The sequence below is a fragment of the Lineus longissimus genome, chromosome 3 (genome assembly GCF_910592395.1).
Source record: "Lineus longissimus chromosome 3, tnLinLong1.2, whole genome shotgun sequence".
Classification (NCBI taxonomy): Eukaryota; Metazoa; Nemertea; class Pilidiophora; order Heteronemertea; family Lineidae; genus Lineus; species Lineus longissimus.
In genome coordinates this window covers 409228-430990 of record NC_088310.1, presented here as the reverse complement: position 1 = coordinate 430990, position 21763 = coordinate 409228, and the positions used below count along the sequence as shown (strand labels likewise).

The window sequence follows — 21763 nt, the reverse complement described above, 5'->3', positions numbered from 1 at the left end:
ATAACGCATCCCACCTAGATCGTGAATTGGTTTGACTTTTCAATTATTACAGACGCATTAGGGGTGTTTACTTCTAATTATATGGAATGGCTGAACTCGTTTCCGTTATTACCATTCCAGTGATTGGTCATCCTCCATGATTGATGTCGGCAGCAATACAACAAAAGCCTAAGTTGATACTACGGGTTAACATGCTTCTCAATCTCACCCGTTCTAGATTGAACGCTGGGCTATTTACAATCTATTTTTTAGTTCATTTGGAGAGCTGCTGTCTCTTCTCATTTGGAATGCACTGACATTTTGATGGGGAGTGATAGCTCTCCATTCAATTAAAAGCCCGACTTGCAATGCATTGTTGTTATAGTTTTTCACAACCATACAGCAGTAGGTCTCCATATTCCTTAACTGTTAACATGCTAATGGGTGCATGAGCACTATAACACTTTAACCAAGGGGACATATATTATGCTTCTAAATTCAAATAATTTCCACTAATAATATATGGCTAAACATTGTGCCCGAATTAGCACAACACCATGTTGAAGCTTGCCCAGACTATTTTGGTTTGAAAGTAGACCATGGTTTGTCAATAGGTTTGGAGGGTTGTTGAGTATTGGTTTAACCTCCACCTGTATGTATATAGATATGGCCGGGTAACAAAGTGACGTGCTTTACGTTGGCTGTCCTTGTTGGCTGTCGGGAAGATTGCTCTTACTCCAGCATCGGCTTGGTTGTTGATCTGTCACCGAGTGTCGTGACTGTACCGTCAGTTGTCGGATGAGCCAAACATCCAAGGAGGACTCGCTTGTTTGACGCAAAAGTGACTCAAAACAGCTGATCAGTGTTTACATCTGGTGTTGGTAATGAAAGGATTGTGTATAGCAGTTGAATACAACCAACGTATTGGTGATTGTGAGTGGACTGTAAAGGAATATCATGATTATATCGGTCATGACGAAAAGCCTTTACTATTGCTAGTATTCGAGGAGCAGGAGTGTTCTTTAGGTGAGGGATTCTGTGGCGTTTTACGAAATCAGTTTTACTACCTCTAGTTCGTACTCTACGAGTAGGATTGATGTGACACTGGCAGGGTGATCATAACTCGTGTCAGTGTATCTAACAGACTTGCAATAAGAGTGGTAGGGCCTAATTTGCCGTCAATTCGGTATATAACAGATTCGGGAAACGTCATGACTGCGTGACGCCGGACCAATTTAGGACAATATTTGGCTACTTCATCCAAACCTGCTCACCAGTAAGCACCGTGCTCGTGAAAACAATGGCGAACCTCATACAGAAGTTCAGGAAATGGCGAAAAGAGCACAAAAAGGAAAAACAAAAACAACAGTCGAGCAGAGGGTTTATAAGACAGTTGTTCCGGAGCCAGCGAGGGAGATACTCAAGCGTTAAGATGTCCAAGGAGCAAAAGAACTTTGAGTTTCAGGAGCTAAACCCTGGTGACAACGCCAGCCTGTGCAGCGATGTACATATCATGGACCCTCACTTCGAATTAGCCCATCATGACGCAACTGACGTAGACTGCACGGTGGAAAAATCAGACTGTGTTCATTATCACGTGATGGATTTGAATGCTGTGGAAACTGGTGACCATGGTGACATGTGCACGCGGTCTCCCAGCCCTGAGGAGGTGTCTCAAGGGGATGAGCCCAAGGACCCCTTGGACAATAGTGACTATTACACCAAGAGGGCCGAGGAGGTTGGCAACTGTGACAGTAACTCTATGGAATGTCTTGATGTCTACTTCAAGCCAACTGAAAGCAGGAAGAGTTTTAGACGATCGGTGGGTATTACATGATAGGAACCATCGTTGGCAAAGATATCTTCAAACTAAAATGCGTCAGGTTTTATAGTTCCTTCTTCCTTCTTCCCCATATTTGGCTAGACCAGAGTAAATCTCATCATCAAGAAAAAATAGATTTCTTTCTCAATATACCCACTGCTTACCTTATAAGGTGACGAATTTTGATATAAGGTCAACAGAGAGATCAGTCGAGTGAATAGTTAAAATTGTTAACCAATTCACATTCTTTGAGAACAACTACCACAAAGCACCAAGAATGTCTTCCTTCAAATTTCTCCTGAGGTTTTTACATTAGCATGACTTTCGCTTTAAAGGCATGGTATGTCATATATATAGTTATGCCATGCTGCTCAGCCATTTCACACATGTCTTCGTCATTATGACTTAGAGATTGTGGCCTTACGAATGGCAGGCTATGGAAATGGTAACTTTAACATTAGAATGTTAGATAAAATGGCAGCTTATATAAGAAACCTTTCATCATTGCCAACCTCGGCCTTTTCTCCATGCAATAAGCCTTGCCACATCCATCGTCACTCTTGTTACCTCGGTCTTCACTTCCCTAAGATGTCGATTATGACATCGCAAATGGCTATGGTGTGATGTAAGGGTAACGATGGGGAGATCCACGGCATAGGCAACTTCATTATCCCACCAGTTCTGGCAATCCTAAAGCGGTAGACCTTGCCACCTCTTTTCTGCTGGTCATACCTTCTTTTTCCTCGGATGGAACATACTGATATCAGGTGGGCAATGCCCCTTTTGTCGCTGCCTTATCCTTTCCTTGCTGTTGCCAAAAGCGTGGTATAATGAGTACTGGATCATGGGTAGGCCTACATGCTATTTCCTTCTAAATTTGGTCTTTGTTGATGATTGTCAGATGAAACGTTCCCCTGAACCTGTGAGGTTGCCATCCTTGAGGAGGAAAGGTAATTTGCTGAGTAACTGAGTAGTTGATGCACTTCTAGGTTTGTAGCTATTCGACACAAGTTGTCAACTAGATATTCAGCTAAGCACTTGCTGTCACGCGATACTGACTTGTTGAGGTAAAGGAAGAGATGCTGAGTGGATCTTAGGCTGTTTCTATGGCTACGATAGAACCAAAGCTTTCTTCAATGACAACGTTAGGACATCAAGCACAGGCTGGCCAAATGTGGAGTGCACTGGTTTCTGGCATCTATAGACCCTCAACGTTTTGACATTGCTCAGCTTCCAGACAAAGCATGGCGGAGGCTACGGAGGCAATACCGCTGAAGTTCAGTATGGGTTTCTCGTTAATCTTCATTGTTTATGGGATAGCCGGTGCTGAAAACGTCGGAAAGGATTTCTTTGAGACACGAGTTGCTCTGTAGACAAAACACCTCACGAATGGCTGAATTGCACAACTGGTAGTAATTTCGTAGGTCAGATTTCACTTTATTGCTACTTCTGTCACGACTACATGTAGGTAGTATTATTTGCATCAATTTACATCCCCTTCACCCGGCATTCCTCATCCTTAAAAGTCAGGAAGTTGAGAAGGATTTTGCTTAACGTGTGTCATTACAAAATGCTCAGTCCAAAACAACGTCATCGGTTGTCCTTGCACGTACCCCTTCCTTCCCTTAGCATGTATCATGGTGCATAATTATTGCATATTTGTGTCCGAAAATCGATTCAATGCTTTAATCCTTCGAACTTAACCTTGTACACGAAGTGCGGGATAAAGCTAGGCATCAAGCCTAAAAGCTTTAAGCTGGGCCTTTCGTCAAATATTGACCTCAACATCTAAGTTTTGGTGTTGAGATCAATACTGTAATTTTGACATAGTCATTATCAATGTTGGATATTATTATGGCTTTTCGCGCAAATGGCTTCCATAGTGGTGTCAGATGTAGTCACAACCTCACCACAGCGGATACAAACTGCCTTTTCGCCTGGCGCCTGGCATTAGATAGGAGTTGTGCCTAAAGAGTGTCTCATCAGCTGATCAGGCTGGCGGCACTTCAATGGGTGATACCGTGAATAAACAATAATGAATTTCTTATACACATATTTCAAGTGTTGAGCTAAATTCTGAACAGGGGCAACCGATGACGAAACCGGCTCTCAACCGAAAATATGCAGTGACCCAGCCACTACAACCATGGTGAGGACACTTGTCGCACCTGACGAAATAGGTCGATACCAAGGGTCATCACACACAATCAAGATCAATGACATGAAGGACGAAGTAGTTTAAATTGTGGTCGATGACGCAGTTCTGGGCCTATGCCAACTATGCCTAAACTGTAAGCTGGTTGGTTGGATGCATTCTGAGTTGACACCTACAGGTATTGATATAGCCACAATCATGATGTATTTGATCGCCTGGTCTTTCCAACCGGATAAACGTAAACAAAGACAAACAACAACAGCTTACTTGTCTAACACTTTAAACGCCATTGTTCACATTCTCTTTGTGGAATCAGTCACTGGTCAGTGTACATGAGTCCAAACCCGTGCATTTCCTAAGTTTACAATGAAACAGTTACTTTGCTCTTAGAAGCAAAATAACGTGATGTCATCGAAGACTGATATCCATGTCATCAGCTGTGTCATCCATGACTGAAACATTCATTTCATACTCGTCTAAACTCAGAAATATCTCAAACCAAAACATATTCAAGTTATATGAAAACATGATATGCATTTATTGATTATTCGCCTGGCCTAATTGACAACACCTGTCCCAACTCAAACTTTCACATTGAAATGCAACTGAAGGTTCTTCAAGGTGAACATTATCTCTCTGGTATTGATACTGATATTGTCTATACCCAAATAATCCACCCAGGACGACAATTAATAGTCTCTTAGAGTAAATTGGGGGAACAACCTGCTGGAACTGATTGTCGCCGCCAAGATACTGTTAAATCGGACCAGAGCCGACGCGACTTAATTGACAGTAAGCACAAAGGCCTATATGTCTGGAATCGGTGGGTTATGGGTTGTTGGAGACTGAGCTGTACGTTCGTCTATTTAATTTCCCCTGTTACTGGTCCTGTCCAGTTCGTTGGATGATCGAGTGTCTTCGTATCGAGACTGACATCTTCTCTGTGATGTCGCAAGTGATCAATCCACAGAAGGCAGTGGCTGAGACCCATTGGTGATGGGCCAGACGGAGGCGACAGTCACAACCCTTTGCCAAATGGATCGTGTACGCATTTTGCAGTTTCTATGCCCTGAAGTGGGCCCTACATGCTTCTTATTCAGCAAGGCATTCTAACTTTCCCTTCACCTTTTGCAGGCGTCAGTAAGGAAGATTAAACAAGCTGCGGATACGAGTTGGAAAGTGATCAAGACAGCATTCGATGACACACACAAACCAAGGACTTCAATGCCTCAGCTGGGCGCTCTCGGGAAGGCTCTCGGGTCTGCGAGTAGATCATAGTTGTTGCTCAAATAGATCTCATATGAACTACCAATCATATGATTATCAAGTCGGCCAGGACTTATTATAGCAGAACCTAGACCAGGGACATGTGACGCTGTACATTGGGTCACACGAAACTAATTGCTCGGCAATATCCAATGCAAAAACCTATTAGATTTGTTAACGTGTGTCTGCCTTCAATTCGTCGTGTAGTATGATTATGTTGTAAGCAAGTCTGTGTATAGAATATGATTTGAATGGACGTGTGAAAGCTTTGAGAAATAAAGACTTATATTTGAAGGCGGTTGTACGTCAATGTATTGAAGACAGTCGCCTCCAACCGAGAGATTGTTGTCACAAAGGTTGGACCAACGCAGGGCCTTTAGAGCCAAAAATAAGCTGTGAATGATTTCAAAGAGAATGACATCTTTGCTAAAAGTTCTATTCATTATGGGGATGGGGGGGGGGGGGGGGGTACAGCCATTGACGACAAAACCGTTTACATTGCGTCTTCAAAGACCGAGATAGGCCACAGGTCCTTCCTTTCCAGGGTGAAAGACAACAAAGCCATAGGAACAACCAGGACGATTGTGCGTGTCAACGAAGCTCTTTTGTCGACCGAATCGAACAGCGTCATGACTGAGCAGAGTTGCCAGCGCATGAAGAGAGGTAAGACAGCAGCGACGTACTCGGGACTGGCTGCCACACCGTCTCTCAAACACAGTGAGAACGAGATAAAACTTTCACAACCAGACCAATGGAACCTGGCTGCCCCACCGTTTCGTCGAATCTTTGGGAGGAATGAGACAGTCACAGCTGGACAGAACCAGCCCCGATAGGTCCAATGTCTTGCCAACCCAGCGAGATTCAATGAGACAATCACAACCAGACTGAATTGGGCTAAGCTGCTCAGACGCCTTGTCGTCATGGTGAGAGATGAGACAGTCGCAACCAGACTGGGCTGAGCTGATCCAACGCGAGAGAGATGAGACAGTCGCAACCAGACTGGGCTGAGCTGATCCAACGCGAGAGAGATGAGACAGTCGCAACCAGACTGGGCTGAGCTGCTCCAACGCGAGAGAGATGAGACAGTCACAACCAGACTGGGCTGAGCTGATCCAACGCGAGAGAGATGAGACAGTCACAACCAGACTGGGCTGAACTGATCCAACGCGAGAGAGATGAGACAGTCACAACCTATTCCCATTAGAGACAAAGACACAATCAAAAGACTACTTATGCCTGATTGAGCCGTCATTAGTACACTAATAAAAGAATAAACAACAGACATTGTTATTGTCACATTTTGGCTATCAAGCTTTATTAATCACCTTATCAATAATTCATTTAACATAAAGTATATACATACATGACCGCCATTGAAATGCCCAGCACACATAAAGAGAAATGGGTTGCTTTATCATTTAGGGAGCGTAGTCATGCAATCAATGCAGGAAGAGCTGTAGCATGAACTGAATACAAAGCTCACACATGCCGAGACTGCTCACAATAGGAAGCCTTCATTGTATCAATAAACCTTAACAAATGGATCAAGTCATTAGTTCTCATCATTGTGAAATATATGTATACATGTCACACCTTTGGTCATGGGTTTACAAACAGCAAGAGAAACAATTAAGCTTCATTCAGACAAAATACATCATACAACCAACCTGTCAGTCATGGGAGGAGACAAACAACAAGTGGGTCTATTCGCACCAATGAGGCATGTCATGACGTTTATAACCCTCTTTATAATCCAATGTGTCATACCTTACATTATTATCAATAGAACAGAGAGGTGACCTGGGTCAAAACCACCTCGAGTTCTACAGGGTGTCCAAAAGACTTCCATTATTGTCTCTACAGAAAGCCTCACACACCTGCGACATAAGTACAAAATGAATAGGTCATTTTGGGACACCCTGTAAAAAGCAGCACTATCTGTGGACACACTACATTACCAGACAGGTTCTGCCCCAGTGTATGTGTCTACAATATATGTCCATAGAATGGGCAGGCAAGTTGAGCAAGACATGAATAGAAATAAATATGAATATTCTTGACAAGAGTAAAGGGAGCCGACTACATGACTAAACAGTATCAACCCAACATTTGCTATAGTCCGGGGTTGTAGAAAGCCACTGAAACAATTCGGTGCAGGTCCATATCAAATGTTGTACAACATGAGCAAACCTTTGAGGAGGATCCTTGAATTCACAGGCAGCCAATGAAACACTCACTTTACCCTTCCGTTTACACCTGAATGTCCACATCAGTTTAGGAGAAATATTTTCGGGAGACATCAATCATATCACACAGGCCAACAAGATTGTCATGAAAGTTCAATACAATAAATACATAACAACAGTCAACATCAACTATTTACAGAAAATATAAATCAGCAATTATGTACAGGGTTCCATTTGAAGTAAGCCAAACGTACGGGAGGTGTTGCTGATTATAATACCACATCCAGAAGGAAACTCGTAGAGTAAAAAATTCTTCTTCAGCCAGTTAGCAGTGCCTTCATTTAGCATTTGTAAACAACGGTGAACCTATTTAGCACATTGAGCATCAAAATAAACATGTTTATACAAGAAACAGACTTCAATACAAAGACAATATGGAGAAGATGTATAAAACAATGACTTTAAGTTGACTTCAATAACATCTTCGAGGTCTTCTGTTCTGTTTACAGGCAGTTATTGGTTGGACTAAGCAGTAGCATTCATCTACCTGCAGAGTAGCCATGATAGCCTCACATGAGCTACTATTATCAACACTGACAATTGAATCAGACAGGGGTGTTTATGAACCTTACCTTTGCCCACAATGCTATGCATCCTCGTGGGTAAAAACCAGCCGAGGACAGAGATCCACCCAAACCTCATGCCATCATACACTGCTGCCATCTAGCTAACAGACGTCGCAGAACACTTAGTGGAATTATAACAATGTGCCACCAAGTTTTTGCCAAAACATAATTTTCAAGGTCCTGTAATGTCACATTAGACAGCACTGGTTGACTCCAACAGTTAGCGTGATTTGACTTCCAAACATCATCACCTTATCCATACAGTTCTTGTTAGGGTACATGTTCCCCATCTCATCAGGACCAAGGTTCACCTGAACCTCTTGTTCTCGTGTTGCTGGCAGCCCCGCAGCCTCATCTAAGCTCTCGGTGCTGCCATCTAGTCATTCCCCACCACCTTGCTGTTCCATGCCTGGGATAACCTGGAAGGGATGGCATCATTAATGAAACTATTTGAGTTAACACTAGAGGGAGGTGCCTTCTTTGGTTTAACCTTGAGGCTCTAGGGGAGCACCTGTCTATTAGATATGACAACCAATAATGGGTATCTGGTCCCTGAGATGATATGTCCAAATACGCAGTCTATCATGCAGGATTCATCCAGGGTGGAGAGGTGAAACGATTGAACATTCCCAACACAGGCAGGAGTATTGCTAACAGAGGAACCACAGGAGTAATGCCAGGCCTACCCCAATGTATGGACTACCAGTCCAGGAGTAATGCCAGGCCTGCCCCAATGCATGGACTACCAGTCCAGGAGTAATGCCAGGCCTGCCCCAATGTATGGACTACCAGTCCAGGAGTAATGCCAGGCCTGCCCCAATGTATGGACTACCAGTCCAGGAGTAATGCCAGGCCTGCCCCAATGTATGGACTACCAGTCCAGGAGTAATGCCAGGCCTGCCCCCAATGTATGGACTACCAGTCCAGGAGTAATGCCAGGCCTGCCCCAATGCATGGACTACCAGTCCAGGAGTAATGCCAGGCCTGCCCCAATGTATGGACTACCAGTCCAGGAGTAATGCCAGGCCTGCCCCAATGTATGGACTACCAGTCCAGGAGTAATGCCAGGCCTGCCCCAATGCATGGACTACCAGTCCAGGAGTAATGCCAGGCCTGCCCCAATGTATGGACTACCAGTCCAGGAGTAATGCCAGGCCTGCCCCAATGTATGGATTACCAGTCCAGGAGTAATGCCAGGCCTGCCCCAATGCATGGACTACCAGTCCCTGTCTGGAAGGAGATACAGGCATACACAAGTCATGACAGCTGCATCTCTCATACAAATGCCCACTTCTCCTCTTTGAACAAACTTTCAATGGAACCTGGATATTTACTTTTCCTTCAGAGGGTAAGGAACATGCTCATGCAGGCAGGTCTTGCGTTTTCACCTCGGCCAACTTGAGTTTCTGTTCTGCAGCAAACCGGGTGGTATTCTTCAGTATTGTCTTCTCCCCGAGGACCAGCTGTACTGCCAGACGACCACACTCTGACAGGTCTGACCCTGCAAGCCTTGCTTGGTCACACTGAAAACAAAGATAGCAAAATATTCACTGGAAGTGTGATGAGTACCACAAGCAGTGTCAAGGACTAACACTAGTCTCGGTCTTCAGGTGTTGGTGTGCCCACTTACCTCTATATCAGTAGGGTAAGACCTGGCCAGTAAAGCAGGTGATGGTGTGCCCACTTACCTCTATATCAGTAGGGTAAGACATGGCCAGTAAAGCAGGTGATGGTGTGCCCACTTACCTCTATATCAGTAGGGTAAGACCTGGCCAGTAAAGCAGGTGATGGTGTGCCCACTTACCTCTATATCAGTAGGGTAAGACCTGGCCAGTAAAGCAGGTGATGGTGTGCCCACTTACCTCTATATCAGTAGGGTAAGACCTGGCCAGTAAAGCAGGTGATGGTGTGCCCACTTACCTCTATATCAGTAGGGTAAGACCTGGCCAGTAAAGCAGCCCTTGTCTCCAAGTATGACCACATCTTCATATCATCCTCCTTCGAATAACTCGAGTGCAAACTCCCAAGGTCCTCCACCAGGTCGATGGCATTCTTGTCCTCACAGAGTTTGAGGTCATCTACATGAAAATACAGAAAGAGGATTGGAGTGGCTTGGTTGCCAATTGATATGTTATGGCTTCCCAAATGGTGCACATAAGCTAGTGTAAACACAAGACCTGGATCAAAGACATGGTGTGGGGGATTGTGATTGCCAGTACTACACAGTTCATTGTCTTTGTCCAATCATGTCTACAACAGCATTGTCTACTGTTTGAAGCGACATGTACACAATACAAAACCAACTCCACTTGGATGGACACTGGCTAGATTTCAATATGCATGGTACTAGAGACCTCAAGCAGTTTGTCAGCTTCAAAGTGGAAACCTCATATCATGTCTGTGGGTTGCTTCCGATAATCATCATAGGAGACAGGGAGTGATGTGAGGAGCATGGTAGCCAGGAAGAGAGGATGCTATGAACCATGAAGCAGGATGCACCAAGCCAAGCGCCCATACCTAGCCGCATATTTCACCAGTGTGGTTCAATGTACTGTCAGCTGCATGAAACATGAAAAACCCCACTAATGATTTCTTCCAACATTCAAGTACAGAGCAATTACTGCACGACAATAAGGAAAAAAACTTGGGAAAAGCTTTTGCTTGTGCTGGTCACTGAACCCATGACCACTCATCCCCAAGCACCACTAACCACTTATGGAGCTCACCACTAAGTTACCATATGTTAGTGCACAGGTTTCTAAGGTGACATAGATCTGAAGGTGAGAAAATATGGAACATTGCAATGAATTTCTGGTCGAAAAGTGCTGTCAATTATGAGAAAGAATTTGGACGTGGTCTTATCCAAGCCACAAGATAGAGGCAAGAAATGACATGTTTCATCAAATCTTAGGATGTCTGGTAGCAACTGATGGGGTCTATGTGACTGATACCCTGCAGTAACAGCCAGGAAGTCTCCAAGAGGAGGACACTAGAGTAAGTGCAAGCTTATATGTTGTGTTATTGTGTTATTGGTTTATAACACAACTGAAGGTGCAGAGACCACATCAGTTTTATAGAGCACAGAACAGACAATCAACTTTCATGTACAGTAGCTTCGTTAGATCTTTATCAAGACTATTCTCAGCAAAGGTTTTCTGGTGAAAGTGAAATCTACTAAAGTTCTTCACATCTTGTCATCGTAAGGTGTGTGGACAACCTTCTCCCACATGGCAGTCAGCACAATGTCATTATGCTTACCTTCCTTCATACAGAGAATCCGTAGGAATATGAGCAGTTCTTTCTTGACGGGGTTTGGACCTGTCACAAGGTCAAACGTGTGTGAGCTGGAGGAGGAAATGGGTCAAACACCAAGTATCAGTTACCGGAGAAGAACATTGAATATCTGACTATGAATCTTAGCTTTAACATTAACTCTCCACAACAAATGCTGACTAGAGCGACATCAGAAGAAGACTCAGAAAGAAAAAGTGGCTGCTTGAAATGATGTCATTGTCAACACATGGTGACAGTCTCTCAGCAATACTTACACTGGTATGCCACACTTATTGAGTATGGCCGACTTGAGCAAGAATAACTGATCAGACTTTGCAATCCCCAACTTGAGCGGCAGGCGATCATGTTCGTTGTCAGGGTAAACAAACCCACTGTGAATCAGGAATTCACTGTTTGACCGGTTACCGTAGAATATATAGATCTGGAAGAAAGATAATCCTAACATCTACTGATGATTGCACTCATGAGTAGTAACAGATCAAGACTGGTTAGTTTGATCTTGTCAATAAAGAAGGGCCGCTTGGTCTAGGGGTGAACGTGTCTTGGATCACCACAGTTGAGTCTGTAATGAACACATCGCTTGTAACCTAGAACAAGTAACTTTGCTTCACTTTCTTGTGTTCTGCGAAAATACCTGAGATTTCTTGTACCTGGTCCCAAGGCCGGGGCATGAAAAACGTCATATTCCTTGGACATGAAAGGCTTTTATTGGCTGAATTCCATTTCTGCTGGAGGCCACCTTGATCCCCGTCAAAAATCCACAGTTTGACAAAACCTATCAGTTAATGGCACCTACCTGGTCACCTTCCTTATAGTCCTGTAAAGCGTAACACTCGCTGCAATCTTTCTCCAGACTGAAGTCGGTCGTAAACTGAAATGATTGGAGACCAATTAACAGAAGCAGCCAGGCAGAACAAGAGCCGAGACAGGTTATCTTATTCCAATCATAAACATCTCACATCTACTTGTAAGTGTGAGGCAAACTTAACTAACTTATGAGCAAAGACTCACAAAAGAGAGCATCAAAGAATAGTTAGAGCACCACACAAACAACCTTACTCACTGTGACTTGGAGCTGTGACAACATGGCTGTGTTGGTCGATGCAGCCACTGATTGATTCAACAGCAATCACTTATCATGCCTCCGTTACAGGTTGCAATGAGACAAATGGTGCATTTGGGCGATGCTTCAGGCACAATGACATCCACTCAGGGCCTGTACTATTGACAGTTGCGGTGCATTTGGGCAATGCACTATCTTGTTCCATCTTCCTCTTGAAGGCTTCAACTTCTTCGTCTTTTCTCTTCTAGGATAGAGTTGAGGCATCTTCTCATGAAGACTCAACATATGAACCTACCTGTCCGTTAGAATGATTACACATGTCCCAGAGTGGTATGAGGGCGTTGATCATCTGGTGGTCCTCACACGACGGGATCTGGTTCTGCCGTGTCATCACAACCGAAACAGCCCGCCTGGAAAACACACATTTGAGACTTATTATCAACCTCTGATATACAATCTAAGATTGTCGGAGGGGGATTACATTACATGGAAACCTAGAGCAATTGATTTTTTTAATCGAAAACTTGAACCAAGCGTTGAGCGCTGCGGTGAAAATGATTATGGAGAAATGTTATTACTCCAGTGGTAGAGATGTCATTTAGTCCCTTCATCTGATCCTTTTCATTACTGACACAATGTAAAACAAACTATCATTGTCTTGGCCTGAGATAAGAAATTATAAAGCATGAATGATTTATAAATCAATGAGTTTATATCAATGACAAGGGAACCTCTGATAATGTTCATAACACATGGAGTTTAAAGTGTGCCGGGTCTGGTTTGTCAATCAGAGAAATGGATATCACATACTACAGGTAGGTTACAATACAAAACAAGCGGACTTCTGAATTCCAGACACCTCTTTTTACACACTCTAAGGTATGACAGGAACTGATCTCCAGTCATACAGAGGACAGTTCCCTTGAGCACTTGCTCTAGATTCTGCCTGGACACAAAGCCTTGTTTTTAGAGGAAAGGAGAAGCATTCTTCACTGTGTTTCCTTCACATGGAGCTTGTTCTCCAAAATTGTCATTCAATATTCCTTGGCAGAGACTTCACATCATACCTTGCCAATAAAATTCATTTATGGACCAGGACATGGAAGGCAGGTTTGTTCATATATTGACCCATCCAATCAGTTTACATGTTCATATGCCCATATGTGACATATGCCGGCAGACTAACACTTGGGCCTTGTATTGGAATGACAACTTAGATGAGACTGAAAGGAAAGTGGCCCTCATTGGCTTAACCCAATAAAGACTACGATGAGAAAGGATCAGGGCCTATTGTCAGTTTTATACTCTCAATCACATTTTGATTCTCTCCAGGGTTGATTACTCGATTCTTGGCAAGTTTTCTGCCAAGGCCCCAAATGCGGTCATCCAGGGTAAATTTCAGTTTTGAGCCGTGACATTTATTTCACTGCTGATCTGATTGATTTTTCAAAGAACCAGACGTAATCACAGATAAGAGTTTCCTGAGTGATGAGCACTTCACCCTTATTCACCCTTTAATGGTTAGCACTTGAGGAAATAACGAACTCAGAGATCTATTAAAGTGATATAATACTAGAGGACAAACCCAAGATATAGCTGAGCAAAAACAACAGTTCAGTGACACTCTCAAACCACCTTACAAGTCTCATACACTGTCAGAGATTCTCTGATATGGAGGGGTAAGTAACTCATTGTGACTCTAATTTGATGATTTTCCCAACGAGTAGGTCAGCGGGCCGGGGATCACCAGGAAGTTGAATGAATCGGTCCAGGGGATCACCAGAAAGTTGAATGAATCGGTCCAGGGGATCACCAGAAAGTTTGATCAGTTTCAGAAGACAAGGTTGCCCTTGCAGTGTCTATCTTATCGACTAGGTTAAGTGACCTTCCCCCACATATCTGCCACTGACTGCAGTGGAGATTGCGCCATCCAGATCAGAACTTGCCGTATGAAATAGAGGACTGCAGATTCAAGTCTATATGGCCGATAGTGGATGGCCTGTGTATCATCCAGTGCTGTACTCTCCTCTGATGACACTAAACAACCTATCTACGATCTTTGGTTGTTGGTCTTATTCCCACATGCATGTACAGAACATCCATTCCATCCAATCTCCACCCATGTGGTAGGCAGATACAAGGAGGTTAAAAGATGCCAACTTATGTGCATTCCTGAATTTCTTTTTCAGATGTGATTCCCTAAGCCAGCCGTACTAGGTCTGACATTGAAGATGGCGCCCTCTATTGTTCCATGGATAGTCATACTTTTTCTCCACAATGTCATGAAAGGTGTGGTGACACTCGCGAGTGGGAATGCCGCATACGACATTGAGTTTACAATGGAACAGATGAGCATGAACGACGTGTTAGCCGGTGTTGCAAACTCAACTCTTGCAGAGATTGTTGCAGAAGGGGACAGACTCTGGGATGAGGAGTTACAAGATCAGTTGAAAACATCTACCGTGCCCACATTCAATACAACAATCTTGGATATCTTACAAAACGAGACATATCCTAGTGAGTCGACTTTGACAGACTCAACCACCAAGGCGATGTACAGCATGTGGTTAAACAGTACGACCAGTGATGTGACAACTTGGCATAATCTGACAGAAACAAGTCAGTTGTTAGAGAATTCTAATTCTAGTCAAGATAGTTATAAAACAGAAACGTTTACAAGCTCTCCCCAAGACCCTAACTCCCACCGTCCTGAGGATACAAGCTCTCCCCAAGACCCTAACTCCCACCGTCCTGAGGATACTAGCTCTCCTCGTTCAGAGGACAGCACACCCTCAGTTCTGCAGGATGTTACTCTCCACAATGATCAATCCACAACTGCGCTTGATTCTCATAACACTAGCATAATATCAAGCACAACAGATTCGGATAAATTAGAATCGACTGGGAACAATTTGGTAGAGACAAGCACACATACTATTGTGAAGACCACAGATAGGTCTACCGTGACTGATTTGGGCCAAAAGGATGGATTACAAGACCACTCTACACGTCGGGGTGATACGGAAAATGCCACCCAGGGACTTCCACAACACACCATGTTCATGATAGCCCTGGTCATAAGCATAATTGTTACAATCGTTCTGTTCACTTTCTCAGCATATGTTTGCTGTAAGATCAAAAAGCGGAACATACGTCAAGTGTATGCTACCAGAACAAGTAAGGAAAAATATGGCATGCATAATGTGGCATTCGATATCAAGATTGAATCTTCCAACAACAACAGTGCCAAAACGGAGGAGATCTCTGTGTAGAGATAAGAGGAATGTATAGCAAACAGGGGCAACAATTTAAACATGGATTCAAAAACTAGTAGTCAACGTTACAGTACGTCTGAGACTGTACAATGTCCAGTTGCTCCAAGCCTATGTAACATATGTACTGGTAGATTGTATTCAAGCATAATAAAGCTAATGATGTGATAAGTGTAAAACTGATGTTTACAGTGGCTGCTCAAAAATATCACACCTGATCATCATTTTTTACAAATCAATACTTGGCTGGTGATGAGATTAAGGGTATCCACTAGTTCCTGCACACTGGAGACAAAATACTAAAGCGGCACCGCAAACAAGATTTTTGCAGTAACCTTCGACAATTATCATATTGTACACAAGTCTTTAGTTTATAGATGGCGCTGCGTCCTGTGATTGAGATTGAACGCAGCCAGCCATACTAGATGTGATATTGAAGATAGCGCCCTCTTTTGTTCCAAGGATTCACATTCTCCTTCTCCCCAATGCAATCAAAGATGTCGTGACACTCGCCAGCAGGATGCCAAAAATGACATCTTTTTGTTGCTGAATGCAGCAATCATTGCAGGTCATAGTGATAATGTGTTGTTTGTGGGGAGTTTTGATAGATCAAAGCTTAACTCACCTGTAGTCATCATAGCAGAAGTTGGTGTGGATCGGTAACATTTTGGCGGTGGGATTCGACTGAAAAGTGGTATATGATATGTTGGCAGTCGCATATCTTACTGTAAAAAAGCTGCCAATCACAACACAAGCTCGCTTTTGATTTGAAAACAGTTTCTGGTGGTTTAGAGTTGAAATGATTCTGCAATGTTGTTATTGCTTGAAACCTAACACTGTCACTGCTCACGTGGAACTGTCACTTCAACTAAAACCTTGCCTGCTCCCTTGTTTTGGCCTGCATTTGGATGCAACTCAGGACAGGGATATTTTCTAATAAATATAAGCTAAGCAACTAAATACCTTAACAGGTAGGCCATGATCTGAAGGGATGACCTCCGTGACAGTTGAGAGTTTTTTTTAAATTGACAAAAAACAGTTCACTTACCTGGAAGAGTTTATGGAAATATGCATATTGTCTGGCTATGTTCTTGTACTGTGAGAGGGCCTCATCTGAAACACAATAAAGATGATGTCGAAATGTAAGCACATTGAGAAGTTTTGGAACCTGAAATGATTCTGAAAACTATTCTAACACATATATATTTAGGTAGGGGCTGGACTTCAATCCTTGTCAGACATGCTACCCATGTGCTCCCTTGGCTTTAGCCATGCAGGCACTGGGCTACAATACTCCCAAGTGGTGAGAAGGAGGTCTCTCTCAGGGTGTTTCAGGGGACCGAGTGTTTGAAAACTTGAAAGTGGTCCAACAAAGAGAGAGTCTTGAGGTAAGATGATACATTCAGATGGTAAACTTACAGAATGCTTGAGATCCCTTCAGTAACTGCAATTCTTCTGGTGAGAAATAAAGTGGCGTAGAAAATGTGTTTGGCAGGATTTCTGGGGCCGAGTTAAGAAAAATACGTCAGAAGATGCAGGCATCGTTTTACAGACAATCTCATGGCCAACATGAAGGTGCGAGTACTGACTTATCTCGTGGCCAACATGAAGGTGCGAGTACTGACTTATCTCGTGGCCAACATGAAGGTGCGAGTACTGACTTATCTCATGGCCAACATGAAGGTGCGAGTACTGACTTATCTCATGGCCAACATGAAGGTGCGAGTACTGACTTATCTCATGGCCAACATGAAGGTGCGAGTACTGACTTATCTCATGGCCAACATGAAGGTGCGAGTACTGACTTATCTCATGGCCAACATGAAGGTGCGAGTACTGACTTATCTCATGGCCAACATGAAGGTGCGAGTACTGACTTATCTCATGGCCAACATGAAGGTGCGAGTACTGACTTCTTTTATAAAGGATACTGATATACGGTAACCAGAATGAATCTGGATTTGCTTGTTCACAGAGAACATGAAGAGCTAACACCACATTAGGCATCACTTTGAGTATGTTGTCTTGGGGAATCAGCGCACCTGCAGAGAAAAAGCAGAAGAAAAAGATAATCACATTCATAATATAAACACAGCCGCAAAACAAACGTCCAGCAAACTCTTACACTGCATCAAGTCTGAGACATCGAATTACAAGCAGGATTTTCCAGCAGGTGAGGATTTCAAAAGGCTTTGTCTCCCAGCTCATAACATTTCAACTGGACTCAATGGAAGCGTTTACTATTTCAAGCAATAGGCTAAAGTTCAACTTTGTTTGAATTGCCAACCAATGTTAATATCAATAAGTTACAAGTGAAGATGTTCTTACCCAGCGAAGACAACTGTGCTGACTCTGTCGTCATCATCACTTTCCTTGGGATTGTTAGAAACAAACTTTGACACTGAAAAAAGTAGCAAAGCCAAAGATACACAAATGTGTCATCCAAAGATCCTGGTTTTAAAGGAAGATCTTGGGACTGAAAAGTAGTGTCCTTGAGAGGAAAGTCTCCTGGAGGTTAAACTGAAGAGAAACGAGCAGATCTGGGGTCCTAAGGAGGTTATCATCTTGACAGAGGTGGCCACTGAGGGAGCTTCCATTCTAAAAGTAACAAACATAGGCTAAGTATCATACAATGAAACAACGTAACCTCCAACTCAATGCTAACCAGCCCTTTCCCAAGCTATGTCCATTCATTAATCAAGCTCTGATATGAGTGCAAGCATTCAACACCTAGCTAGTCTGTTCTAAACGTACGGGTAAGTCCCTGGTCGCCTGCAACCCATCACCTCCATTGCCGAACCTGCGTATCTTGACTGAGTCTGAGGTGACATTATTGCCAATCCAGGCCATGAAGGACTCCACATGTTCATCTCTCTCATAGGATGGCAGTGTGTGGCCTGGAATCAAAATAGATGATCAGTGGAGAGTGATAAAACAAGAGAATATCAAGTTCCAATCTTTTGTCTGCAACTGTTAGTCAGATGACTTATGGACGGTTATTCAGATCGAAGAGCAATCCTTACCTCATCCTGCCTCTGCCTGCTCCAAGCACTCCACAAAGCAATTTCCCTGGAAAACGCTACCCCAAAATGGTATGTCTTCAGAAAAGATTTTATATCCTTACCTTCCTGATATTTCCTAATTTTCTCTACACAGTCATGAATTTCTAGATACTCGTCCCAATCCTTTGGTCCCCCAGTTGAAGGCTTCCGACATACTAAAAAGAAACATTTCATATCTCATCTAGTGACAAATAAAACAGCCCTAGAACATTTTAGTCTGAAAACGACATGAAAGTTGCATGCTCTCAAGTATTCATTTTGCTCTTTTATGTTCAATTTCAAGAGCCAATTTATAATGGTTTGAATGAAAAATTATGAATGAAAACTTACTTTCAAGTAATTGACAAATGATATCCGTAAGCTCCCTCTTCTGGCTTTTAGATAAACCATTGTGTTTATCAGAGACATTGTTCTTCGTTTTATTCTTCCTTCCCATTTCTAGAATGAAAGTCAAGAAAATGACAAAACAAAACCATTAAATCCATGCGATAAATGAGAGAGGAACTTTTCCAATAATGATAAGCCTACAATTTACCTCAGTAGAGTAAAGCTCTGCTACTGATCCAGGATATTTCCTATACTATGAGCTTTTCTTGATTACCAGCCCCAATATGATGAAGTAGGAAAGACGTTGATTCCTTTATGCCAATGCTGGTGCTACCGATAGAACTTTATCACTGTTCTGATAGAGATTAGCTTTATGCTGGCTCAGAATTGGCAGACAACTAGCTAATGTTTTACCAATCACTCAGACCAGCTCAGAAACGCATTGCTTTGGCATGAGCCATAAATCAGTAATCAAGGCAATCAGCCAACTCAAACAATCACACCAAGAATGAATAAAGTCCTACCTAGGCTACCTAGCTACCAGGAAGGCGCAACTTGATCTCCATCAAAAAATAAATCAGACATCTGGCCTGCGGACCTCTCTCAAATCAGAAACTAACACTAGGCCAACAAATGCTAGTGCTACAGGCTAGTACCAGCTAACCAGGTAGCTCCCATATATCGAATGCTCTACCGGTAGCTCACACATCACAGGTAGCCATGATTCACTGGATGCATGCGTTTGCACTTACATGCACGGATCATCGATCAAATGTATTGTACAGATTTCCTAAAAAATCTCAGCAGTCAAAAGTTGTTTTAACTCACACACCAGGTGTGTTATGTGCATGTATATAAATGTAAACAAAATTAATTTCTAATCCATATATCCTTGAATCTGAAAATGTTTGCGGTTGATCTAGGCTATAGGAATCCTAGTTCGGGTATTTCGTGCCCTGCTACCATCCCCTCCCGCCCTATTAAGACGAAGGAATGTACCAAAGTACCTACAGCATCGACTAATAGCCAGATGATACCAGTGCGATCGCCAAGAGCGTGAAGACATGAAGACAGTCGGTCTCAAAGGCACAACCTGTCCTCAGTTGTGGGGTACTATACTGCTGAGGTGGACGGCTCGAGGGCTAAACTACGATCAATGTGGCCAAGCCAAAACTGAAGACTCGTGATTAAAGACTTTAAAAGGTCTTCCAACCTAAAACTCGGTAGCTTATGAGATCTAAGGATTAGGTCTACTATAGATTCATGCACTTGTCCTGGAACAACGTTTATGAAGACGTCGCGTCACGTCACATGACAGTATTCGATTTAAAAATGCATGGTGACGTGAGGACGGCCAACACTACGTTATGTACACGTTGTTCCCAATAAAGTGCATGGATCCATAATAGCACTGAACGACAATGGTATTGGGGACAGTTTGCACCTTCAAATAGAGACTCTGGATGTGTAAGATCGGAGAGCTCAGTGGAGTTTTACAATACATATTTCGCATGGCAAGTGACCTGTTCAAGGGCGAGTTTGATACCCCGAGTATGAACAATACAAAGGACCATGTTTTATCTGACCTAGTTTAATTATTAGTCTTGTTGTTTGCGCATTCGATCAGACCTTGGTATGGTTAGAGAACTGATCTCAACCTATGTCCAAACAAGATATCTGTAGGTCTAATTTGATGGTGACCTACCATGTAGTCCAGCCACCAGTCAGACAAGGATACCGTTTTGCGAGTTGTTGCTACTTCTGGCTGTACCGTCGCTACTTTTTGCTGGGTCACTGGATGTCCTAAGTCCTTCCCGCTGAAACAACAAGTAATCATATCAACCTTGTTGTGGCGATGCTCTACACCATCCCTTCGCAATTCCCACAGCCCGTGATTTTAATGGCTGCCCCCAGCATCCATGGGATTGGGAGCATCAAGCTAAAGAAGAGGAACGTTAAGACGTGTGGCATTCGCCTCCCCTCCTGATCCTCAGTCCTCCCCCACCCCACCCAACTGAGTCGTTGGCATGATGAAGGAAACACATGAACAATTGCCTAAATGAGATGAGATGTTCTCTCCGAAATCGACCCAAGCTTGTGAGGGTTCGAGTTTCGTCCGAAAATAGATAGGATAGGCCCAACTGTTTTACACACAAATAGCGATACAGTACACGTCAACGGGTCATTGTCGGACGTAAGAAAGGAATTGAAGGATTCATTGAACTCATCAACACATCATTAGTTTTCAGTGAAGTTCAACTGTATTCCTAGGTAAACCACTTTGGTATATAGAGAGTAAGATTACAATTAACTCACGTTAAAGTTTGAGTTCCGGGGAGGTAGCGTTGTCAGTACGTTGGTTTAGGGGCGCAATAACCTAGCTTATAGCGAGCAATTAGTACACTAAGATTTCAGTGATTAACATAATAGTTGCAAGTATTTGGCATTTTAGACTCATATTTCGTGCTATAATAACTACGTTGTAAACATAATGCTCAAAATTGATTCATGAAAAAGTTGTTAGGGCAATATCAAGCAAGCAGTAATGGAAAAAAGTGTAATTCCATTAACTGAATATTGTTTTTAGACACTATAACATTTTAGGCCTACTTTTCCGTAAACCACGAGAACAATGTATGTGAAAAAAACAACACATATAAGTGAGGTGCCGAGTATACAGTAATTGTAAGGTAAAGAAAAGCTCGGTCTCT

The 21763-nt window shown here is 43.0% G+C and overlaps 3 protein-coding genes across 7 annotated transcripts; 2 read left to right on the top strand and 1 right to left on the bottom strand.

Annotated features, from left to right (window-relative positions):
* Positions 1-606: 606 nt before the first annotated feature.
* On the top strand, positions 607-5516 carry LOC135485147 (uncharacterized). 2 transcript variants are annotated; one of them, XM_064766917.1, is made up of 3 exons: positions 607-1801; positions 2703-2751; positions 5091-5516. In XM_064766917.1, the coding sequence occupies exons 1-3, from the start codon at positions 1280-1282 to the stop codon at positions 5108-5110; spliced, it is 591 nt and encodes a 196-aa protein (XP_064622987.1). In that variant the 5' UTR covers positions 607-1279; the 3' UTR covers positions 5111-5516. The 2 variants fall into 2 exon arrangements, with proteins under 2 accessions (XP_064622987.1, XP_064622986.1); XM_064766916.1 differs by lacking the exon at positions 2703-2751 and having other exon boundaries at positions 613-1801.
* A 977-nt stretch (positions 5517-6493) lies between these two features.
* LOC135485138 (actin-histidine N-methyltransferase-like) lies at positions 6494-21763 on the bottom strand. Of its 4 annotated transcripts, none has more exons than XM_064766902.1 (17): positions 21369-21763; positions 20758-20869; positions 19056-19163; positions 18788-18880; positions 18418-18560; positions 17992-18064; positions 17595-17705; positions 17083-17163; positions 16712-16776; positions 16289-16347; positions 12687-12801; positions 12125-12199; positions 11583-11749; positions 11293-11378; positions 9955-10112; positions 9423-9557; positions 6494-8453 (listed from the first exon to the last, which is right to left on the bottom strand). In XM_064766902.1, exons 3-17 carry the CDS (start codon positions 19159-19161, stop codon positions 8415-8417), a joined length of 1506 nt encoding a protein of 501 aa, XP_064622972.1. In that variant the 5' UTR covers positions 19162-19163; positions 20758-20869; positions 21369-21763; the 3' UTR covers positions 6494-8414. The 4 variants fall into 4 exon arrangements, with proteins under 4 accessions (XP_064622972.1, XP_064622974.1, XP_064622973.1 ...); XM_064766904.1 differs by having other exon boundaries at positions 9369-9557; positions 21369-21762; XM_064766903.1 differs by lacking the exons at positions 20758-20869; positions 21369-21763 and adding an exon at positions 19261-19435.
* On the top strand, positions 13103-15841 carry LOC135485144 (mucin-2-like). The gene is made up of 2 exons (XM_064766912.1): positions 13103-13206; positions 14581-15841. Exon 2 carries the CDS (start codon positions 14623-14625, stop codon positions 15661-15663), a length of 1041 nt encoding a protein of 346 aa, XP_064622982.1. The 5' UTR covers positions 13103-13206; positions 14581-14622; the 3' UTR covers positions 15664-15841.

Coding starts and splice junctions, on each gene's coding strand:
- LOC135485147 (XM_064766916.1), top strand. CDS start 1,280: ATGGCGAACCTCATACAGAAGTTCAGGAAATGGCGAAAAGAGCACAAA. Junction 1,802..5,090: donor GGAAGAGTTTTAGACGATCG/GTGGGTATTACA, acceptor CACCTTTTGCAG/GCGTCAGTAAGGAAGATTAA.
- LOC135485144 (XM_064766912.1), top strand. CDS start 14,623: ATGGCGCCCTCTATTGTTCCATGGATAGTCATACTTTTTCTCCACAAT.
- LOC135485138 (XM_064766902.1), bottom strand. CDS start 19,161: ATGGGAAGGAAGAATAAAACGAAGAACAATGTCTCTGATAAACACAAT. Junction 17,164..17,594: donor ATTCTGGTTACCGTATATCA/GTATCCTTTATA, acceptor ACTCGGCCCCAG/AAATCCTGCCAAACACATTT. Junction 16,348..16,711: donor ATTTCCATAAACTCTTCCAG/GTAAGTGAACTG, acceptor ACCACTTTTCAG/TCGAATCCCACCGCCAAAAT.